The sequence below is a fragment of the Pan troglodytes genome, chromosome 13 (assembly GCF_028858775.2).
Source record: "Pan troglodytes isolate AG18354 chromosome 13, NHGRI_mPanTro3-v2.0_pri, whole genome shotgun sequence".
NCBI classification, from domain to species: Eukaryota; Metazoa; Chordata; class Mammalia; order Primates; family Hominidae; genus Pan; species Pan troglodytes.
In genome coordinates this window covers 56,713,489-56,735,916 of record NC_072411.2, presented here as the reverse complement: position 1 = coordinate 56,735,916, position 22,428 = coordinate 56,713,489, and the positions used below count along the sequence as shown (strand labels likewise).

General features: G+C 37.9%; 1 protein-coding gene and 1 long non-coding RNA gene across 4 annotated transcripts in view; one reads left to right on the top strand and one right to left on the bottom strand.

Moving 5' to 3' along the window:
* KCNJ3 (potassium inwardly rectifying channel subfamily J member 3) overlaps positions 1-12,302 on the bottom strand; it is a 159,038-nt gene extending 146,736 nt beyond the window's left edge. Inside the window, exons 1-2 of one of the 3 annotated variants that reach the window (XM_001141809.7) lie at positions 11,490-12,302; positions 1,130-1,346 (exon numbers count right to left, since the gene is read on the bottom strand). In XM_001141809.7, the coding sequence (XP_001141809.3) occupies positions 1,130-1,346; positions 11,490-12,191 (919 nt within the window). In that variant the 5' untranslated portion in view covers positions 12,192-12,302. Of the gene's footprint in view, positions 1-1,129; positions 1,347-11,376 lie in introns of those variants that run through there. The other 2 variants (XR_678431.5, XM_003949902.6) reach the window with 2 other exon arrangements.
* Positions 12,303-12,322: 20 nt separating this feature from the next.
* On the top strand, positions 12,323-21,596 carry LOC104005215 (uncharacterized). The gene is made up of 3 exons (XR_678432.5): positions 12,323-12,400; positions 14,225-20,286; positions 20,401-21,596. It is a non-coding gene; the product is annotated as an uncharacterized LOC104005215 (long non-coding RNA).
* The last annotated feature ends 832 nt before the right edge of the window (positions 21,597-22,428 follow it).

The window sequence follows — 22,428 nt, the reverse complement described above, 5'->3', positions numbered from 1 at the left end:
AAAGAAGCTTTAAGAGAGTAGATATCTTGCGTAAATTTCAGATAGGTGTTATGTGACAGACATGCTAAAATTACAATGACTGGCCTCCCTCTATTACTTGGACAATACTGACTGTTACATAATTGAGGATCTTCCACCTTGGTATAAAGCTTGAATTTATCTGTAGTATTGCCAGTGCTAATTTCTATATTGCTATAGTTTATACATAATCATTAGCATTATATAATTCAGATGATAGTGGTAGAAAACAATTAAAAGCTAAAATATTTATTGTCTTCTCAGTACTTGTAGAAAGCATAGAACTCAAAATACACACATACACATACACACACACATATATGTATACATATAATTATATGGAAACTACATTATTAATCTCAAACATCCAGTAGCTTCCAAACTAAGCAATGTGTAGGCCCCAAATAATATGTTCATAACTATTGTTTATTTCCTTTGTCAACTTAACTGTCCTCAGAAAATAGCAAATGGTATTTGGGGCATACCAATGTTATATTGGATGTTAAGGAGAAACATATAGCACATAGCTATACAGGAGCAGAAAAAGAAAAAAATATCTTTTTGAAATGAAATTTTGGTCAAGGTTCAGCTGGGGAAATCCGCTGACCCACTTCGATATTAAAATGCTGCTTTAGCACACACAGACACACACACAGGGAATTTTCCACTGAGGTTGCACATAGTGGATATCAAAGCTCTATCAATGACACCCCAAGTCACCATCCCCAAGGCCAGAATATGCATGCTGATTTCAGGCTGCTCAATAATTACCCTACTTTTTTGAGCCTTAAATCTTTAAAGAAAAATCATGATTATAAGAAAGTCAAGTTTGTAATTATAATAGAACATCATAATCATTTATAAGAAGTCATCTCACTTTTTTTTTACAGTGAGTGTTCCTGAGTTAATATTATCTATGTAACCATCAAAACAGTACATTTTAATTTTCAAAATGGTATCAATTTAACCTTACAAAGAAATAAAAGGCAAATCATTACTTTCATTATTGTAAACTCTGAGTCATTTCGCCCAATTCATGACAGGTATTGTGCATATCATATAATGTCATTATGGTATAAAGAAACTTTATGGCATATCTGTTTTTACTCACCAGTTGTTTCCACAATGCCTTCTAGGATGACGACAATCTCGAACTGTTCAGTTTGCATGCTTCGCTGGGATAGGTCATAAAAGGGGCTTTTGGCATCGATCACGTGGCAAATTGTGAGGGGGGACACAAGAAAAAGTTGATCTGCCCCTGTACTAAAACCTACATCCAGTTCAAGTTGGTCAAGGGGAAGGAACTCACCCTCAGGTGTCTGCCGAGACTAGACAAGCACACAGAAAAAGAGAAGAAATCACCACTTGTACTGAAAATTTCAAGGCAGCCCAACAGTAATTTACATCATTGCCAACATTCTGCACTATCAATCATCTGCAACAAAATCCAAACAAATCATTATGCAACTATGTTCTAGCAAATGGGCCGAAATCCCACATAGCTCATGCGGAACATACATGCATTATTTATAATACACAACTTGCTATAATTACCATTCCCTAACTCATGAGCTTTGGAGAAATGCCTGGTCCAACAATGGTTGTTAGCACAAACTGTGGAACTGAGTGTGCATGTGCTGCTGCTTGACAGCAATCACTGCAGGATAACTCATTGCATGCCAGATATTTTTTTTCTCAACAAAGCAAATAAATAAGTAGGCAATTCTTATGGAGTGTGTTAAAGCTGACAAAGATTGACCATCATTTTGAAAGAGATTTATTGATTACTAAAAAGCAAAACACAACAATTTATTTTTCAGACTTTTGAAAAGTAACAAAGACATATAAAATGGAATAGAAGAGTGAAGATGTTCCCATATTAAGCTATGTTATGTACACAAGAGCTTACATAATAAAAATAAATGGCAGATGTTGTTAGCTAATGGTTTTCAAACTCCTAATAATAAACTGCATTATAAATATTTGCTTCTCTGTCATTTCATGAGTTTTAAAACAGTGAAAAACTGAACTAAATTGAACTTTCTTTAATCAAAATGCAATTTCAAAAAGCTATACCTGAGAAACATAGTTTAATAAAAGGTTTCTAAGGTAGTGGCATTCAGTTTCGGTATAAATCACTCTAAAGCTTAATTAAGTAAATTGCTTGCATGCTAGGGTTCTATGAGAAAATTTAATATGACTGTTAAAAAATAGCAAACCATGAGAGTAAAATTACTTATTTCCTTTTATCTTTATTTTCCATATCTGTCACATATAATAATCATGCACAAGCAAACATACACATTTAATTTATGTAATTATGGGGTAAAATAAGGGCTAGGTAGTTAGGAATTAAATACAGAAAAAATGGGGGGAAGGTGGAGCATGCTGCTGGTCAAATAGGACTTTGATGAATCCATTGTATTCTAACAGATTCCATGTAAAACAAATGTAATAACAAAACAATCTATAAGACTGGTCTGCCCGATGAAGTGATAGTTTGAAGACAAAATTCTTACTCTCAGAGTTCCAAAAAAAATACATTGGCTTTTTATGTGGAGTAAGTGAGTCTGAAAACACTGAGAAATGTGGCTTAGCAACATGTCCTTTGTGGCAAAACAGAATGAAGGGTTCCAAATTGGTGGTGCTTCATTATGGCAGCAATTGTTGCAAAGAGTTTCAACAGGAGAATTAGTCAACTAGAGAGGCTACTTTGTAGTTAGAAATATTCAGGGATATTATTTGTGTAGACAAAATCCTAATGAAAGGGAGACTATTTTTCTTCTCTAACTTGTGTGTGGCTGAAAAAAGAAGGCTATGAAAAAAATGATTACTGACAAACAAATAAAAGAGCCCATTGAAAAATCTGATGGTGCAAAAATTAAAACAGCAGCTCTAGCAACCAATGTTGGAGAAAACTAGGCGTTTCCAAGACAGCATGAAAAAGCTCCCAAAAGAACTTTTTTGAGTGACCTGTATTTCTAAATCTATTCTCAAATTAGTAAAATATAAATGAGACCAACATCTTTCCAACTACATGGTTGTATAACAAGTATTGATTAATATAACAAAATAAATGCCGGACACAAAACAAAATTAAAGCAACAAAAACAAAAACCTTGTGTCATTGTTCTCTCACCTACTAAGAAACAGGTGCTATATAAACACAAGGTGGTATTCTGATGTATATAATTAATTTGGGTCTTTTTGCTGACCATTCTAAGTTCTGCTTTTCCTGAACTACATGGCATTGTTGACAATAATAATTCTTTTAGAAACTAAATCTCCCATTTATTCTAAAATAATTTTCCCCAAAGAAGATATATTTTCCCAAGTATTATATATGTACACAAATATTAAAATTTGTCTTCCTTGTTCATACATTTGTTATTTATACCTGTGCCTCATTCTAAAAGGCTTTAGAGTAAGCTATTAAATTTTGTATTCCCTAATCATTTAATAACCCATGGATATAAGTGGCCTAGAAACAGGCAGTCTATCAGGAGGATGACAACTTGGAATAAGAAATACTTTATTTTTACCAAAGTAGTTTATTCAGACATAAGTAATTTTGGCTTAAATATGCATATATCTGTTCCATTCAGACTTAATATACCTTCTGATTTTAAATATTTGCTCTATACACTGAAAATTACACCTGTACTCAAAATTACCCTACCCCACCCTCCCACCTCAAATACTTGATATCCTATCCAGGTCTTCCTATTATATGACACTTTGGGAAACATGCTTTCAATGCTCATATATTTTTCAGATAAGTGAAATTCTTTACATATGTATTGAATTCCTTACATATGTATCCAGTGGATACTATATAATTTAACCTTTCTTTAAATGACAAAGATGCTACACATATTCACAATTTTATTGTCCAGGTCCTTCTTCCTTTATATTAGGCCACCAAATATTTCAACTATTAATATGTTCACCTCCCTGATTTTTTTTTCCTTCTTTGACTTTGTAGTAGAGTGAGGAGCCTGTTAATCACTGAAATTCCATAGACTTTGGCTCAGGTCAAAAGTGAAGGGTGTGGTTTTAATGTGGCAGGTGCCTGGAATACTACAATTGTTTGAAGTCTGAGCTTCTGACTACAGCGAAGTTATCTTAGCAGTGTTCAGTCACATGCTTTTGATGCTCTCAAAACCTATACATGCTTACCAAATACATTTTCAGAAGCACATACATTCTACTTTAGGCTTCTAAATAATTCTAATCTAGGCTGTCCTAATTCTGGTGCAATTCTGGGGATTTGCAGGAGGAAAAAAAGCCTATGAGTTAGTTTTAAATCTCAACTTGTGTAAAAGGAGTGAGAGAATGTTTGAATGTTTGTTCAAGGAACTGTGATAAATACATGTATATGAAAGTGAAAGAAAAAATAAAGATGAGTTATGCATGTGTCTTTACAAAATCAATTTTCTTCTGTAATTTGAGTATATAATAAATTGGCACCACTGATATTTCATCAGTTTCATATTATATAGCAATTAACTACCCTATTTCACTCAGAAATATTTGATAATAAGCAGAATATTTTGAGATAAAAACCAGTTTGACCTTTCTTCATTGTGTCATGTTAAGCATTATGATATAAGAAAATTTCCACTGATAGAGCAATTTGTTGATGATGCAGTTATCTCCTTTAGCTCAATAAACTTTCTAATTCCCAAGAAAACATAGAACCAGGATCGTTTTCTAGATACAAATGTATAAATTGATATGGTCTAGATCAACAATAATTTAAATTATTTTCAAATTCAAAGCGATCGCTAAAAGTTAAGATTTATGCAGTAAATTATTTAAATTTATAAGAAGTTGATTACTAAGTTTGACTTTTAGTTTATAAGAAAATTATTTAGAATCACAAGAATTGTGGAACAAATAAAGTAAAAAAGAAGTTTAAAGAAAGACAGTGAATAAAAATGACTAATTCTTAAAAATTTAGAAGATAATTTGAAAAAATCCTTGGGTTGAGAATGACTTCCATTCAACTTCTACTTTCAATTTTATAGAATCTTGGGAAGGAAATAAAGGTCTTTCCACCATTTTAGTATATCTTGTTGATTGCATTACAAAAAATTCTGGGAGTTATAAAAATTGAAGAAATCTAGAGCTTAAAATTTGTTTAAAAAAATTAATTGTTTAAATTAACTGTCCAAAAAATTATAACGTGAATATTAGGTATTTTTCGATAATTCTGTACAATTTTGGTTGTGGCAATAATTTTGAAGTTACTTATAATACAGATATCATTTAATAATATTTCAATTATTCACATTTTCACTATATGTAAATGCTCTATGTGTAGAATTTAAGGGTTGTGTCACATTTTATAGTCATTTATACTAATTTCAAAGAAGCAATTCAAGCCAAAGGCCTTTGAACTTCCTTAGAGCCCCAAAAGAGGCCTACAAGATAATCAACTACAATTCTGACTATAGGTGGAAAAAGAATCAAAAGTCACAGGTGCCTAGAAGGGATCATCATTGTCATGTATTTTGCCAACAGTCTTCATATTACAGAGGGCAACTGTTAAGTGCTTATTCAAAGACAGACAGACACACACACACATATACATACATGATCCTAGGATATACATTTAGCACTGCCCTGGCACAAGCGGATCCACATTTGGCCCCCCTCCTTCTCGTGGATATATGGCCAAGTGCCCACATTCATTTGTCAAGGACATATTTATCCAGTGCAATCCATATCTTTGCTCCCTCTCTCTCTCCCGTCTCTCTAATATGTAACTATGTTCTTTCCTAGCTTGGAGTGAGGCTTAAGGAATTCTGAATAGCACATTAAATCACTACTGTCCTACACTATAGATTTACCTCTATCATATTCTAAAGTTTGATCCATGCCTAACCACCTTTCACAAGTCCTTGCTGGAAAAGGGCCCACAGGGCCAGTGGTCTGGGAAGGAAAGGAAAGGAGGCTAAGACGGAGAGAGCAAGCCATTCTTGCTTACCACCTCCCCACCATTTTATCTGTAATTTCACTTATCCTCTTTACATGTGTAATATGCATTTATGTGTGTGTGTGCATGCTGAATATATGCTGCAGTCATAAAAAAAATTACATGGAATGAGGTCAGGGTAATATCTGGAAACTAACATTGGGAAATGAGCCAAACGCAGGTACCAGAATCAGGAACAAAAGTACCTTGTGACCCAAAGCAGTTAGGGCAATGGCTTTGGTGCACAGACCAAAATTTAAGTAGTCAGGTGGAGGGAAATATAGACCTAGAATTTTATTGGCATTGTCTACAATTACATTGTACATTTATTTGGACTCCTTAAGCTTGAAACTCCATGAATACTCAGAAGGAAAAACTATGACCCAATGTCAAGTCCAAAATAAGGATTTTTAATGCTGAGCCAATTAACCCACAAAAATATGTTCAATTTTGTGAAAAGAACATTTCTTACAGAACGCAATGTAATTTATTTTATAATAGATTATGTGAGGCTTTCTTACCATTCAAATGAAAGAGCGGCTTTATAACTCCTTGAGGGCCTTTGTGGCATTTATAATAATTGAGGACAGGCTTCGTAACCCTACTTGCACATTTCCACCTACTCGCCAAATACCCTCCAATCTATTAAATGCTTTTTCCTGCTTCGTTTTATCACTTGTTCTTACCTACTGCTGTTTATTTATGGGTCTTTATGCCCCTAATTTCTGTTCACTTTTTATTCCCTGAGCACAATCCACCCTTTACTTTTCAGGAATAATATTAAAAATAAAAAACAAAACTAAACAAAATATATTACCACTATTTTAAAAAGAATAATAATTATATATTTTTAGAAGCCAAGTTCTATACTTATTAGAGAATTAGTATACTTGTGTCAGAGAAAGAAAAACTAGACTAAATAGGAACTGTGCTAATTTTAAGGATAAAGTGAATCTACCTGAAGAACTCACCAACCAATACAGGACCTAGCTCCTGAGCATTCTGAGGTACTCAGCTTTAGACCTCTCGAATATTTTTACTAATGGCTTAGATGATGTTCAGAAGAACAGGGCTTTTACAAATATAGACATTCATTTGTGGATTTTATTTGTGGAAAGGGAGGTAAATAATTGTCTCTTGATTAAAAATAAAGTTCAAATTGGCCACGGTCAATTGGTGAAGAGTCAGTTATAAAATTAAGATCATACTGAGTCAAAAACATAATCACGTTTCAGTGCAAGATATAAAATGAAAGCAAACCTATAAATATATGAGAAAACTGCAGGAATCCTGTGATTCAGGAATCGTTGTGGTTAGATTAGCAAAATGTTAGGACATATGAGGAGGATAAAGAGCTTAATGGTCTTTCAGACCACCATTTTTTTATTGCATCTGCACTTGATAATAGTCATATGGAGAAACAAGACAACATCCAATTTGGAATATAGATATATATATGGAGGATATGTATACACACACACACACACATATATATGGAGGATAAAAGAAGGTGAGCACAAAAATAACATATGTGATGTTAGAAGAGGAAAGGAATATACTCTATTACCTTTTGACAAGTGAAAGTTAAGGATTGCACAGCTGACCTCTTAGGAAAGAAAGAGGATGCCTATTGGCAATAAATAGAACTATAAAGAAGTAACATTATGCTTCCAGAAAATTAATCCTTACCTTTTTGTTTCAAAATATGAATGCAACCATAGTTTATTTTATGTTTACTTTATGTAAAAAATGTGTGCTGACTGGATGAATATAACCATATATATGATGGCATTGAGATAATAAATTTGTAATTTCTCGAACAGTGTATCAAAGAATAGTAATTAATTCTTGCCCTAACAAGTTGTATGCCTAGGTCTATCAACCATTATTATTAGGATGGTAGAAAGGGGTAAGTAAGACTTCCAAATCCTTTAAACCCAGCACTAAACTATAGGGTTCAACATTACAACTACTGGTCTCAAATCCCTAATCCAGGCATTTTTATAAAAACTTTCGATTGGATGACATATTAACTTAGCATAGCCATGATACTAGTTAGTCCTTATTTTCTGGGTAAAACAAAAAGAGAAAAGAAGATAACTAAAATAAATGGAAAATTCAAGTAAAAATTCAATATGGGGAGAAGAGGAAGAAAGAATATTCATCTTAAAAGAGCTGTCTATAGCTATATTTATAATTCAATCACAGATTTTAATGAGGAACTTCAAACTATAGCCTTTGATTTTTATGTAATCTACTTTCTCTTTTTATGAGTAGAAAAAGGACTGACCCCTCCAGGCATAAAGTTGAAAGGTCTATATTTGACTACTGAAAGATATTTTAGTGTTTGTAAGGCTGGAAGACAGGAATAGAGATGAGATAAAATGTGCTTTCAAATAAGTGAAAAGCATAATAAAAATTAGGCAAATAAGTTTTACAAAAAACTTCCATCAAAAGTTAGGCATTTAAAAACTATTATACATGAGAAATTTCATAACAGAAAGCATTAGAAAGCCATGCCCATGTTCTTATTGTCTCCCCAAGAATCAAAAAGTGCTTTATAATTATTAAATAGAAGTTTTACATTTATCTAAAGAAGCTTTTATTTAGCAAATAAGAAAACAGTAATAGAAAAATTAGTAAATTAAATTAGGTAGTAGGAAAAGAATACATGCACTATAGTTACTAGCATTAAATATTATACTGGCTTTTGTTGCCTTAAAAATTCTACACATTCTGCATTAAAGACACATAAATTTTGCATTTAAATTGTTAAATGGAGGTTAAAAGGGGGAAATTGTGTGTAATATTTAATCAGAATAATGTATAAAACTGATAGGGACATATTATTACGTCAAGATTTTGGTATAGCTTCTATTTAAAAATACAGTTGACTGTTTTAGGTCACTTAATCTCAGTTCCTAAGAGAAAATGAGAGCAACTTGTTAAAGGCAAATCTCCCCTCTAATTTTGCTGAATGTTATTATTTCCCCAATAAAACATGACTCCTTTTTAATGAAGTCTAAGGAATAACAAGAGCTACAGCAATTCATTTAAATTACCATGCCTACAGGAAAGATTAACTTTGAACAAGCTACGCTAACTGACTAGTTGAAGAGCTACTCACAGATCAACTCTCTCCCTTCGCCATGGGGAGAATTTCACCATAATTTTGTTTAAATATAAATTGATGCCACAGGTAAATCGTGTTTACTTCTAGCACTGACATCTTCCTAACAAATCAAAAGTAAAAGACTTTATAAGAATATTATATGTATTGTTTTAACTAGATGTTTTTATCACCTTGTGTTAATATAGCACCTTGCTCCAAATTTGTCAACACTATACATCTTTCATCTTTTTAACTAGGATATTCTTTATGGTATATGTGGTACATTTCCTTAGGCAGAAAAATTATTATCAGTACCCTGCACCAGTGTAGAGACTGGGTGCTTCAGAATCATTGTACCTTTGTATGAAGAAAATAAACAAAAACTAACATATAGGTTAATTCTAATTACGACTGGCTTTGTTGAAATAAAATGTAATAAAATCTATAAACATCAAAAATATGTTGTCTGGAAAAGACATCTGTAATAAATAACCTTAAATGTTTAAAAAACTAAAGAATGTCTATAAATAACCTTTAATGTCTAATTTTCAATTTCCATTACATCAGTTAATATAGTAAACTACTCTTCAGTAAGTCTCAAAGTGATACATAAACATGGATTGCTTGAACAGAAACCTTGCCACTATAGTAACAAAGTATTTCTATCTGTCTAGTAGGCCTAACCTAAAGAAGCAGGTGCTATATTGTGGTCTATGCAAAGATAAAGACACATACAGTTACTATTGTAATAAACATATCTACAACACAACTGCCCAGCTTGATCTGACAAACTGCTTGGTTCAATCAGCGGTCAATAACAATACACTAAGTTAAATTTTAAAAAATTGTATGCAGTTCATTGAAATTAATTATATATGAATATGATCTACCCAAATTATTTATTCATAGTTAATGAACGTTTACATCAGAACCAGGTTGATAATTTTCCACTGTGGTGTACAAAATGTAGTTTATTTACTGTATGTAGCACAGTAAATATGCATATGATATGAAGTGACAGGACAAGTGAACTGCTTTAATTTAAACACTTTACTGAGCAACTTGGTCAAGGATAATTATGGTAAGATCTTGTAAGTGAATAATGAAAATGACACAAGAGCAAAACTTTTTAAAAGCACATTGGATCCCTTTTAACTACAACATTAAGTTGAGGCTGTGTAAAATAATATATACTTGTGGATTGGAAATTGAAATTTCAAAGGCAAAATCTCAAATATTGATCAGATTTTCATTTTATTAATACTAAATTCAGACTCTGGCTTCAGTTCTCTACGCAACCTCAAATAAATATTTTTCATTGTACGAACTATTTATTTAAGGTCATCTTTTTCAATTTATGGACATCTGAAAACTACTAAGACAAATCCCTCTAGGGAAAAAAATGAATTGTAAATCACACACAGAGACAAACAACTGGGCTTTAAGCCTTCCTTCCCATACTCTAATTGGATGAGTGATTAAGAAGGACTTCTCTTGTTTGTGGTGGTGCCCTCTAACGACTAGACGGACCTTGCTTTAATAACCACTCCATGTGCAATTTGTTTTAGCATTTACACCGTTGATGGTAGGAAGCAATTCTTCTTTAATGGATGCTGAAAGCTTCAAGTGAAATCTGTAATTGACAAAGGCTTCACAGAAACAGGCAATTAAGAATAAAATTAACAAGAGGCTCTACAGGAAAAGCACTCAAGCTTTCAAAGAATACTTCTCCAAGAAAATATTTAGTAAAAATAAAAATTTAAAAGAACCAAGTGTGGTTTCTTCCACTTTATTATCTGCTTCTTGTATCTGTGTGTTTGTTAAAAAGATGACCATAGAGTTAAAGTCATTGGGTCCAGAGGAGCAATCCGCCTCCTAATATTATTAGGGGGAAAAAAAGGAAAGAAAAAAATAAGAAAAGCCCATCGTGAAAGTTGAGGCAAGTTCAGCACCTATTTCTTCAAAATAACAGCTGTTCAGTTGAGTTCTAGTACCTCGCATTGAATGGGGTAGTGTGTAGACAACAAATAAAATCGCTCTGAATAGCGAAGCAACAGGGACAGGAAGGCGAACAGGGCACTAATTGCCCTCATGGCTCCAGGAGCCAACAGCAGTCCTCACGTGTTACTAGTCCAGTAAGTGATACAAGCAGATCCGAAATGACGAATATAAACAAGAGCACGAGAGTGAGTGGAAAAGGAACAGAACTGTCAACCGCATTCTTTGCCCAGTCCTCCAACCCCCAACCCCCCAAAAGGAATTTTACCTGTGGCTATAGGTAGAACCAGGGGAGGGGGCCCGGGCTGGTTCTCAGACGAGTTACTCCGCGGGTTTGGGGGACGCAGGTCTCCCGGTGGGGAAGGGGCGGGGAGCACTTACTTTGAGCAGCTTGCAGCGAATCTGCGCGGAGACCATGTGGCTGTTGCGCAGGTTGCCCACCCGGAACATAAGCGTGAGTTTTCCGTCCCTCATGGAGATCACCGCGTGCTCGCTGAACATGAGGGTCTCGGCGCGCTTCTTGGGCTGGGACATCTTGATGAACATGCAGCCGATGAGGAAGGCGTCCACGATGGAGCCAAGGATGGACTGGAAGAGGAAGAGGATGATGCCCTCGGGGCACTTGTCTGTGATGTATCGGTAGCCATAGCCGATGGTGGCCTCCGTCTCGATGAAGAAGAGGAAGGCAGAAGGGAAGTTATAGACATTGGCTACGCAAGGCGTGTAGTTACCGACGTGGGCTTTGTTCAGGTCGCCCCGAGTGTAGGCGATCACCCACCACATGGACGCCATGAAGAGCCAGGCCACGGTGTAGGTGAGAATGAAGATGAAGAGGTTCCAGCGCCACTTGAGGTCCACCAGCGTGGTGAAGAGGTCCGAGAGGTAGCGGCTTGTCTCGCTGCCCAGGTTGCCGTGCTGTACATTGCACCGGCCGTTCTTGTCCACGAACCGCTGCCGCTTCTTCTTGGGCACAAGCTGCTGCTGAGGGTCCTGGCCTGGCCCCTGGGGCTGCAAGCCCGAGCCGCTGGACGATGTGGTCACTACCTGATAATCGTCCCCAAATTTCCTTCGGAGTGCAGACATAATACGAAGGGGCGAGCCAGATTCAAACGCGAAGCGAAGTCGCAGGAGCTGGGCGCTGCAAACTAGCACCAATAAGGAGGTGGGGGCGGGGGAGGAAAGGGGGCGAAGCGAGCGCTCCTGGGTGGGGGGCGCACCCGGCAGGTAGCTGCGGTCTCTGCCCCCTGCAGACGCCTCTCCTTCTCCCCTGGGACGGAGGCTTTCTTTCCAAGGTGAGTCTTTAAAAAGTGTTCTCCCGCACTCAAGCCAGGAGGGATGCAAGGAACAGGAACCCAAGCGCAATTTTGCCTCCAAGCTTCCAGAGGCTCCTCTTTTCTTTCCCCACCACCGGCATCCCGGGTCAGCTCTTGACTCCCCACGGCCCTCCTGATTATCCTGCAGTACCCCCAAACTGACTGCTTAAAATTAATGAGTTGACAAGCGAGTCCCAACCCACCTGCCAACTCGCTGGCTGCCTAAGAAGCTGCCTTTACCTGCCTGGACCAGACCCTCCCCCCTCCCCGCCGCTCCCCAATCTCCCGCCCCCTGGGACCGCTCCCCGCACCCCCGGCGCACCTGTCTCCTATCTTTTAGCCAAAATCCCGCCCAAAGGCATGTCTGCCGGGCACTGGTGCAACGCCCCCTACCCACGCCCTCCGGGCTCAGATTCCCGGGTTCCGGACTCCAGAGACCTGTCCGCCTGGCGTCCCCCGACCGCCGAGTTTCCGCGGGCGCCACCGGGGCCCTCCGGCGGACCCTCAAGGGCCCGCAGGCCGCCCCCGCGCTCAGCTGAGACACGGCAGTGCGCGAAGCCTGGGCACTCACCCAGCGGGAGAGGGCAGGAGGCGGCGCAGCGGGCGGTAGCGGCAGCCTGGCCTCGCACTCCGCGCTCACGGCTGTTTTCCTCGTTCCCACTTTTCCTGGTGTACCACGATGGGCGCCAATGCAGGTCCCCCAAGCTCCGCACCTCCCTGAGGGCACCGCGCTGTCCCTGCCAGAAAGATCCTTGGCGCACAGAGCACAGAATGACTCGAGCGGGGGCTCGTGGGTTCCTTGGCGCTGTGCCCTCCTTCCAGGCGACAGCGGTGCTGCTGGACGGGGTTCGAGCCTTGGGCTGCCGGTCAGACTTTCAGGTTAAACAGTAGCGCCGCTCTAGCTTTTCCTCTGCCTCTTCCTTCTTCGGTCCCCCACTCCTTGTCAGCGCCTCGGTGGCCCCGGGTGGAAGATGCGAGGCGCAAGCCGGGGCAGCAGGAATGTGGTGTGTGTGGTGGTGCGTGTGATCAGCTGCAGAGCCGCGCTAGCCCCGCCTGTCCCTGCCTTCCCCCGCTGCTCCACCAGCCTGAATTGCACCTCCGAGCCTCAGTTGAGCCTGCAGTGTCTGGCAGCTCAGGAAAAGCGAGCCCCTCCAATGAGAAGCGGCTCTAAATCTGCTCCCAAACGCCCGCCAACTCTCCTTCCTCGCCCCCTGCATCAGTCAGAAAGCCCCCAGTAAAAAGCAAATGCTGCTCTCTGAAGGAAGAGAAGTACAATATGTCTCTATAACTGGGCACTCGTTTAAACGGATGCCTGGATTTGGGGTTGCATCATAAACAGAGATCCCAACTGGCTCTCAGATAGGCATATTCAGAACTCAAAGTTGCAGGAAGCAGGAGGGGCCTTAGGATGAGAACAGAAAGGAGAGAAACACTAATAGAAATCCTTTCTGCAAATGGCTCTATTAGAAAGGCTCAGAATATCTAGAGTTAATGTGTGCCTATAATTGAAGGAAGAAGGCTGGATTTTAATGGCCTCAGCCTGGCAGTTAACTTAATGGAGGGACAAAGTGCAGAAATAGCTAATAGAGTGCCCATGAGTAAATACCAGCTTGTTTACCACATTTCACGTTTGCTTTAAAATGCCATGGTATCTTAAGGCATATTTCAGTCAGCCCAGATACATGAAGTTGATTTTGTTGGAAAATCATCAAATCATGGCATTATAAAAGCAAAAGGCTGCTATAAGATTCCCATGGAAAGGAAAATAAGTACATAATTACTCTATGCATTCTCTGCCAATAGGTACTCCTCTCTACCTCTCTACTTATAAACCAACTGCAGGAAAGTGCATGTCAGGTTGTCAGCCATAAGCAGGGGACTCTTTCACTGTTATTTGGTTAAAACATCTATCCTCAGTTACAGATGCTTCTCCTGCCAGTTCGCTGATAAAAGGTCAGTAACTATCTGTTTGTTCTCTTAAAATTACATAAGAAGGGAAAGTGACACCGTGGGAAGTGGAAACTTCTCTGGTCCTAGAATCATAAGACCTGATTTGAGTCGCGTCTGTGCCATTTACAAGCTGTGTGACCTTGAGCAAGTAGCTGAACAACTTTGAGACCTAATTTTCTCCCCTGAGAAATTGGGAGTTTGAACATTTTCCTAGTGTTGGTATGAAAAAAGAGAGTAAATGTGTTTTTTTTATTTCTGCTATGAAGGATGTTATATAGTGGGCTATAAAGTTGCAACAAGGCCAAGAAGAGATTACAAATGAGCTTTTGGAGTTGGCAGCATGCTGTGAACTAACACCTATATTCTCATCTCATCTCTGACTACTCTCCCCCAAGCTCATTATGCCCTTGGCAGCTTGGCTTCTTTCAATTCCTGATACACACCAAAGCATAGCTCCAGCCCTGGGCCTTTGCACTAGATCTGTTACCTCTACCTAGAAAGTTCCTGCTCTGCCGCTCCGTGTTGCTCGCTCCTTCACTCATTCAACTCTCAACCTAAATGCATCCTTCTCAGGGAAGCCTTCCCTAGCATCTCAGGTATTCCCATCACATCAACCTTATCTATGTTCCTCATCTCACTTTTTTTTTTTAGCTACCATTTTCTTCATTTGTTTGTTGTCTTTCTCTTCCACCATTATCAGTTGTAGAATGTAAGCTGTACAAGAGCAAGGACCTCGTCTGTCTTGTTCTCTGCTATGTCTCCAGTACCTAGAAAAGTATCACATACTAGGTCCACAATAAATATTTATTAGATCAATAATATGTGCCAATCTATATCACTGGAAACTTTACATGCATTGAAGCTCTCTAAGTAATATGGAATTAAATAAAAGTAATGACTAAATCAGATCACTTATATGGCAATATAAAAAACATGTAAGTTTTTGTTGAAAAAGAGTAATACTTCCTATGCTCGTCAGCTTTAGAAATGATACTGAATCAGGTTCCAAGTCTTTTTTATTGTTATTGCTGCAATATCTCTCATAATTCCCCCGCTCTTTAAAAAAAAAAAAAGTCACTACTCTTCTTCAAATTCTCATTTCAAGTTAGGCCCAACTCAAATAACTTTCTTGTCTTTATTTGGTTTTCATCTCCTGCAAACTGCCCAGGATAGTAGTACTAGATCTCTCGCCTTAAACCATGTGTTTAGTATTGTTATAGAAAATAAAAGTTCTCCAGTTATTTCATCTGGAAGATCTTAAAACATTCCCACTTTTTGAAAAACACTTTTTCATGAAAAACCTTTGCCATTTTCTAGCAACCAAATTTATAAACAAATAAGTTTATACTTCAGGAGACATGGTCTAGTCTAATCCTCTCATTTTACAAGTGAGGAAATTGGGGATATAAAGGCAAAATAACTTGTTCAATGTCACAGAGTTGATAAGTGGAAACAGATTTGACCACAGAACAATATGACTGTAGAACCTGGATGCTCTGCCGTCCCTTACCAGGTAGTGGCAGAGTAAGAAAAGAGCCTAGGACTCCTGATTCGTGGCAAAGGCCTTCTTCCTTTATAGGCCTAGCTTCTCATGCAGGTGAAATCTAAGATTCTCCAACACATTGCATAATCTAGCTTTCCAAATTATCTCCTACCTTCCTTTTAATGGGCACTTTGCTCTAGCCAAATTTGACTATTAGGTATTTCTCAAACATGCCCTACATTATCTTCATTTGCTCACTTTTTTTCTCATCACTTAGAATATCTTTTTTCTACACCTGCAAAGTTCAAATAATAGGCACTAGTATGTAAGGAAAGGGAAGGATTTCTTCATATTTTATTTCAATTGCTATTGATGTCATAAAGTTTTTCCTTATATACTCCCACTAAGGGTAATACATCCCTCCTCTGAACTCTCATTTCCCTAGATTTGCAATGTGGCATTTTTCACATTCTAACTGGTATTTCAGCTTAGAATTTATGAAGATTCCCTCTGAGCACCCTGAGCATCGACTTCTTAATAATTTGGTACCATCCGGTATTCCATGATCCAAACTGGCCTTACGCATGATAAACACTTGATAGAGTTTTAGAGAGAACCAAAATTTATTAAGAACCTACTTTAATGTGCCAGGTAATGTGCTTTGAACTGTACAGGTTAGCATTTATATTACACAGATAGGCAGTGAAGCAGGGATTCCAAAACACATCTGCTTATTGTCAAGATTTCTATTCTTTTAATGACACAGTCCTGCCAGGGAAATTAAATATTTTTAAGGATGCCATTTTGTCACACTTTAAATGTCACTGAGGCTTTGACCTATTTGTGACATTGAGTTCAACTCCTTGAAAATGTTCACAGATGAACCAAACTCATCTTTTCCTGTGAGGGCAGCTGCTTCCAGGATGAGCTTCTGGAGGGCAGCCAGCCCCGTGGTGCAGAGGCCAGGAGGATGTGTGGGGAATGGATGATAGAAGGCCTCCTAATCAGGTGCTGTCTGATGAACTGAAGTGAAACACTGCAAGCAGAATGGGTCAAAGGAGAGAGAGGCACACAATTTCAGGCCAGGCCACAAAGCCAGAAAAGATCTGGAAAATGTAACTGCAGAATACAAAATCATCTGGAGTCTAACATTTAAAGATAGGGTGGTAGATTACGAGAAAACTACCATACAGTTCATGAGGGTGGGGGGGATCAAAGCTATATTTAACAAACTCGGCTAGGAGCAAGCTACATATTTATTCTGCCTGGAAAGTACTTCTGGCAGTGTCTTATTTGCTGTGTCCAAAATTAGTAATATCATGAATAACTATAACTTCAAAAATGAAGAATATGATTCTGTGTTTTATACTTTGTACACGCACTTATCCTATTATGTAACTGAACGGTGTGGGGAAAAGAGTATATCTAATATGAAAGAAAAAACCTCTGCCCCTGAGAAGTCCAAATTCTAAAAATGACTTAATCGGCCAACTGTGACAAAAGCAAGGCTTTGAACATCTCAGTATCCCTGGAGTCTGTCTTCTCGTCATTCACTTATTGCCACTGTGACATACCACGTGACAGTCTGCATGGCCAGAAATATTAATTACTGTCTGGGGAAGATGGTATTATATTTAATACTCCTTTACTCCTAATCCTACCATTCTCCAAAAGTACAATGAAGAGATGGGCAGGCCTGGGGATCTAATGCTTTCATACATCAAAAGGTGACACATTCCCATTGCTACCATAAGTTTTGCTATATCTGGGAAGAGGTCACTCTTTGAAATTCTATATGCAATTTTGGGAAATAGAATGGTGTTCCTTTTTTTTACCCTCCTAAAAAAGAATGCTGAAGTTATTTTCTCTCTTGCCAAAAAGAGAAGAAAAAAACGAGAAGGAGAAATCAGTTTGAGATTTGATTGCGCAGACGTGAGAACAGAGGCATTGCCATACCATGGCAGATGACTCATCCAGCCTTTAATCTTGGCTCCAAACCCTGGCCTCTGCCTGAGGATTCGGAGAAAGGCAATATGCCATTCTAACTTGTAGACCATTTATTTAACAAGGTTTTCCTGACTTAAACCCTCTCTTTACTGCAAAGCTGTACATTGGAGTATGCTGATTTATGAAATAATAAGGACTTTTAAAGTCTTCAAGAGCTCGACATCTGTTTAAAAAGAAATAACTGTTTTATCAGACCTAAAGTTTTTTTTGGCAGGGCTTCAAAGAAAAATAACAATTTCCTATTCTCATCTAGGTACATGGAAGTTATACTGAGGATTTCTCCCCCTGAGAACACCAATGAAGTCGCAGATGTCAAAATATGTATAAGAATTTTGCCTAATTCAGTACAATAAACACTTAATGTGCACAAACCATGTATCTAGCACTATGCCAAGGTTTGTGCAGATCAGAAATGAAGAAATTATGTCAACAAAATATATTATGACAACATGTATTTTTTCAAAATAATAATGACAATAATAATAATCAATACAATGTGGTAAGTACCTAAAGGAAGAGGACTGCTTTATTTGCATTCAGAGGAACAAGTAAGTCCCTTCAGGAAATATGGCTCCGGCTAATGGGAGTTTTCCAAACCTATCAAACTGGAATCACTTACATTTGGTTCAGCATTAAATTCTCTCTGCTCAGACTACTTAATTTTAGAACTCTGAGAATGGATTTTTAATGACAAGATTTTTAAGGGTAAGATTTTTACACAATTAGAATAAAATAAGAAATAATTTGTAACCACGTTATAGAACCTTTCAAACATGTATTAAAATTCTGGGAGAAAAATACAAACAGTAGATTTTAGAGGTGGTAAAATTTTCACTCTAATATTCTGTGTATGTATATACAGAAAAGATTGAAATTATTTTTCAGTAATTGGAAAACAGTAATAAAAGTTTTAAACAATGTTTAAAAATATTAAGGCAGATAATAACGTCAACACAGCTTATCTGGGAAGCAGATGCTGAGAGAAAGTTAAGAGGGGAAGTTTCTTAGGGTTCAATGCCTAAAAAAGATAAAAGGCGTAAGAAGAAAATGAAGCAGAGACAGCCTTCAACTGTGATGCAGAGCTGACACCTGTGAAAGGAAAGATGGAGAGGTATAAGAAGAAGAATTGAGTAGAGAGGGACTCAGACTACAATGTAAATCAGATGTAAGTCAGATAAAGTCTTGGCTAACTCAATGGGGAGCTCCCGAGCCCAGCGTGCCCATTAGAAGAGTACCACATTGGGAAAAGATGGCCTGGTCCTAATAGCCCACCGAGTTGTCAGTGGCTGGGAGCTGCCCTTGTCAGTCCTTGTCTTTAGCTGAATGCTGCTTCAGATCTGGAAAGGTGCTGTAGCTGGAGGCCATGAGCTAACTGCATGGCCTCCAGGTGAAGGGCAAGCTCTTCCTGAAGGAAGATCCAGTGGCATATCTCCATGGCTGCCAGACAGAGTAGAGAAATGGAACTTATCGGTGTCTCTTCAGAAGTTTTGTTACAAATATCCAGAAATATTTCTATAATCTAATCAGCAGATTATGAATATATGCATTAGACTTCAGTTTTGGTGCAATCACATGAATTCCATTTTGTGGAGTAAGAGGTGACTGGGGTATAGGATATAACCCATAGCCATCCATGTTCATCTTCGTTTTGAATATAATTGGCTAGAAGATACACATATATCTATGTAACTTCCTCTAGCATCCTCCAGTATGGAGGCTGCATTAAGACTGCATGAAGGAGAGGGAGAGAAGGGAGAAACAGAGCAGTTGGACAATAGGACAGGTATAGGGAATAAGGGAGAAGCCAGTAAGGCAGGAAAGACCCTCCGTGACAAAGGGGCAGGGAACAGAACTCAAACATTTAATGGCAGGTAACCCAGCTTAGAATGGTAAATTGAAAGGTGAATATAAAGGGAGAATGGTGAAATGAATTTTCTGAAATTAATTGCTGTGTTTATAGTTTTTAGCCATGCATCGGAATCACCTCAGGACTCCACTCCCAATCAATTATATATCTGGGGGAGGACCAAGGCGTTGGTATTTTTCAGAAGCTCCACTGGTGATTCTGACAGCACAGCTAGGATTAAGAAACTGATCAATGGGAACGGCATGCCTGTTGCAGAGGAGCTTCCCTGGGAAATGTCACACACAGAACATCAATCTTCCTTCCCCACTCCTGAGATCCCTCATTCTTTGGCACCAGGAACAGCTGCAATTAGTAAACCCTGGTTCCCTGCTGTCTCGCAAATCACAAGAGTCCAACGTGTGGATATAAACTTTTGTTCATGGGAGGATCTTTCCCTCAGTGGAAAAGCAACTGGGAAAAGCAGGACACACTGTACAGTGACTGCAGTTTCATCCAATGCCACCACCCATGCAGGCATAAATAATGAACATGGATGGGGGAGTCTGGAGCTGCGGAATTGTAAGGCTCATAAATGTTTAAACTTTTTCCATTAATAATATTTCTGCTTTCTGTGTATGTGTATGTAGAAGTTCTGTCTTTATAATTCTCACCACTTTGCATCATACTTTCCAGGAGGAAGAAAGAACACAGAAATTAAAATTCTCACAAAGGCTACCGTTAAGCTAGAGGAAGACCACACCACTGTGTGTCCACAAAGATACAGAGCCAGGCCGGGTTCAGCCATGCTGGTCATCTGCTCTATATAATACAATTATTTAGAGATGGTGGGTAGAGAACAACTACAGAAAAAAAAAAAACTGCCAGAAACTAGAATGTCATTTTTACACGCTCATTTGTAGAATTCCTCCCAGTTTTTACTCAAGGGAACTTTAAAATGATTTTCATTTGGGGAAAGAACTGTTTTGAGTTTACCCTATAAGATGGCCACTAAAACTCACCCACTTTCATGATTACCCAGCCATCCTCAGATCATCTTCATGATTTTCCTGGAAATAACGGAAGAGGCCCTGGGGATGATTTTATTGGTAGAGTGGGAATGTATTAAAATTCTCTACTTCCTTGTTACATGGTCTTTCCTCCTCCACCCTACAAGGTGTGTGCTTGTAACTCAAATTTCCATTTGAGTAATTAGCAATTATTATTTAAAACTAACCTGAAAATAAAAATCGTATTCAATTCATTCATAGGGAGCATCTACCTATTTATTATTACCACATAGGTGATGTGACTCTAGAAACATCTTGGTATTCAAATAGCCAATTAAAATATAAAATGTAATGATTTTCTAAAGCTACTCGTTTTCCTTCTCTCATCTCTATCTACTAATTGGAAAGTCTATTCTCCAAACACAGCAAAGATGATTGACAGAATTCTAAAAATACACAAATTTCCCTATTAAAGAGGGTGAATGGATGTTAGCACTGTATCAGACACATAATATTAAGGAGATACCTGCTGTTTAACATTAACATTCTGTGTAGTTTTTTTTTTCATCAAACAGACATCAAAAAGTGAATAAAAACATGTCGTGAAATTACCAAATAATAAATTAACTTCCTGGATACAAGGAAGTTATTTTAGCAAGTTCTTTTTAATAAAAGCAAAGAATGGGGATGTAACAATTAGAGAAATGTGGAGGAAAACATAAGAAAGTTGGGAGAGGGAGGTCAAATCTCACTTCCAGTTATCAGTAAAGTGCACATTCTTTTCTGTATTCTGTGAGGCTGGAGGTGCTGCTGATAGAATGTCCTCACATATTCTGTCAATGTCAGGATGCAAACATCAGTAAATAAACCCTCGTGTCAAAATGTCACATAGTGATTATTTATGCTTCTTGACAACATCAATGAATGACAAAGCTGCCTCTACAGCTGTGAAAGGTTGCATACCAATTGTTAGAGGTAACATAGATGAAGGACAAAGTAGTTATCAGAATTCATTTAAACTGTGCTATTAAATTAGATATATTTGCAGTAGCCATCACGGTAAATACTACTGTGATTCTCCTGAAAGAATATTGCCTAAACAATTTAATGCAGAACATTTCCTAATTACCATGCATTTCTGAATCTCTGCTACCATGTAGATATTCATACTGAAAGAGAAGTGTCATTTCTTTTTCTTCTTTAATTTGTCGTTGTTTCCCAGTGTTCTTGCTTCTGGAATTGAATTTGAAGTCCATTTTTTAAGGGTACTGCAATTATTAACGAAGTCTGGCATGATAATGTCTCAGCAGAATGTACACAACGTGACTAAGATAGTTAACGCCTTAGTTGTTCCAATTCCATATTGCTTCCTGTTCCGAATCTACTAATGAGTAATAAGAGATGTAGCACTAATCAATGGGACAAAAGCACGCATTATGAAAATACTCTATCAACTCCATCAGTAAAATTTGTAAGGTAATTATAAATTTGTTATCAGACATTTTAAATTGTTAAAGTATAATTAAAAGGTATTATTTTATTGGGGATAACCTTCCACTCTGTTAATCATACTAAAACACTTGATGCTCAAAACACAATTCAAAGTTACCTTAATCAGCGTGAATTTCAAGATCCTCTTAAAAATGACCTCTGATACTACCCTGAGATTACTGGAGTGTAAATCCTTGCTTTGCACTTTCTGGCTGTGTGAACT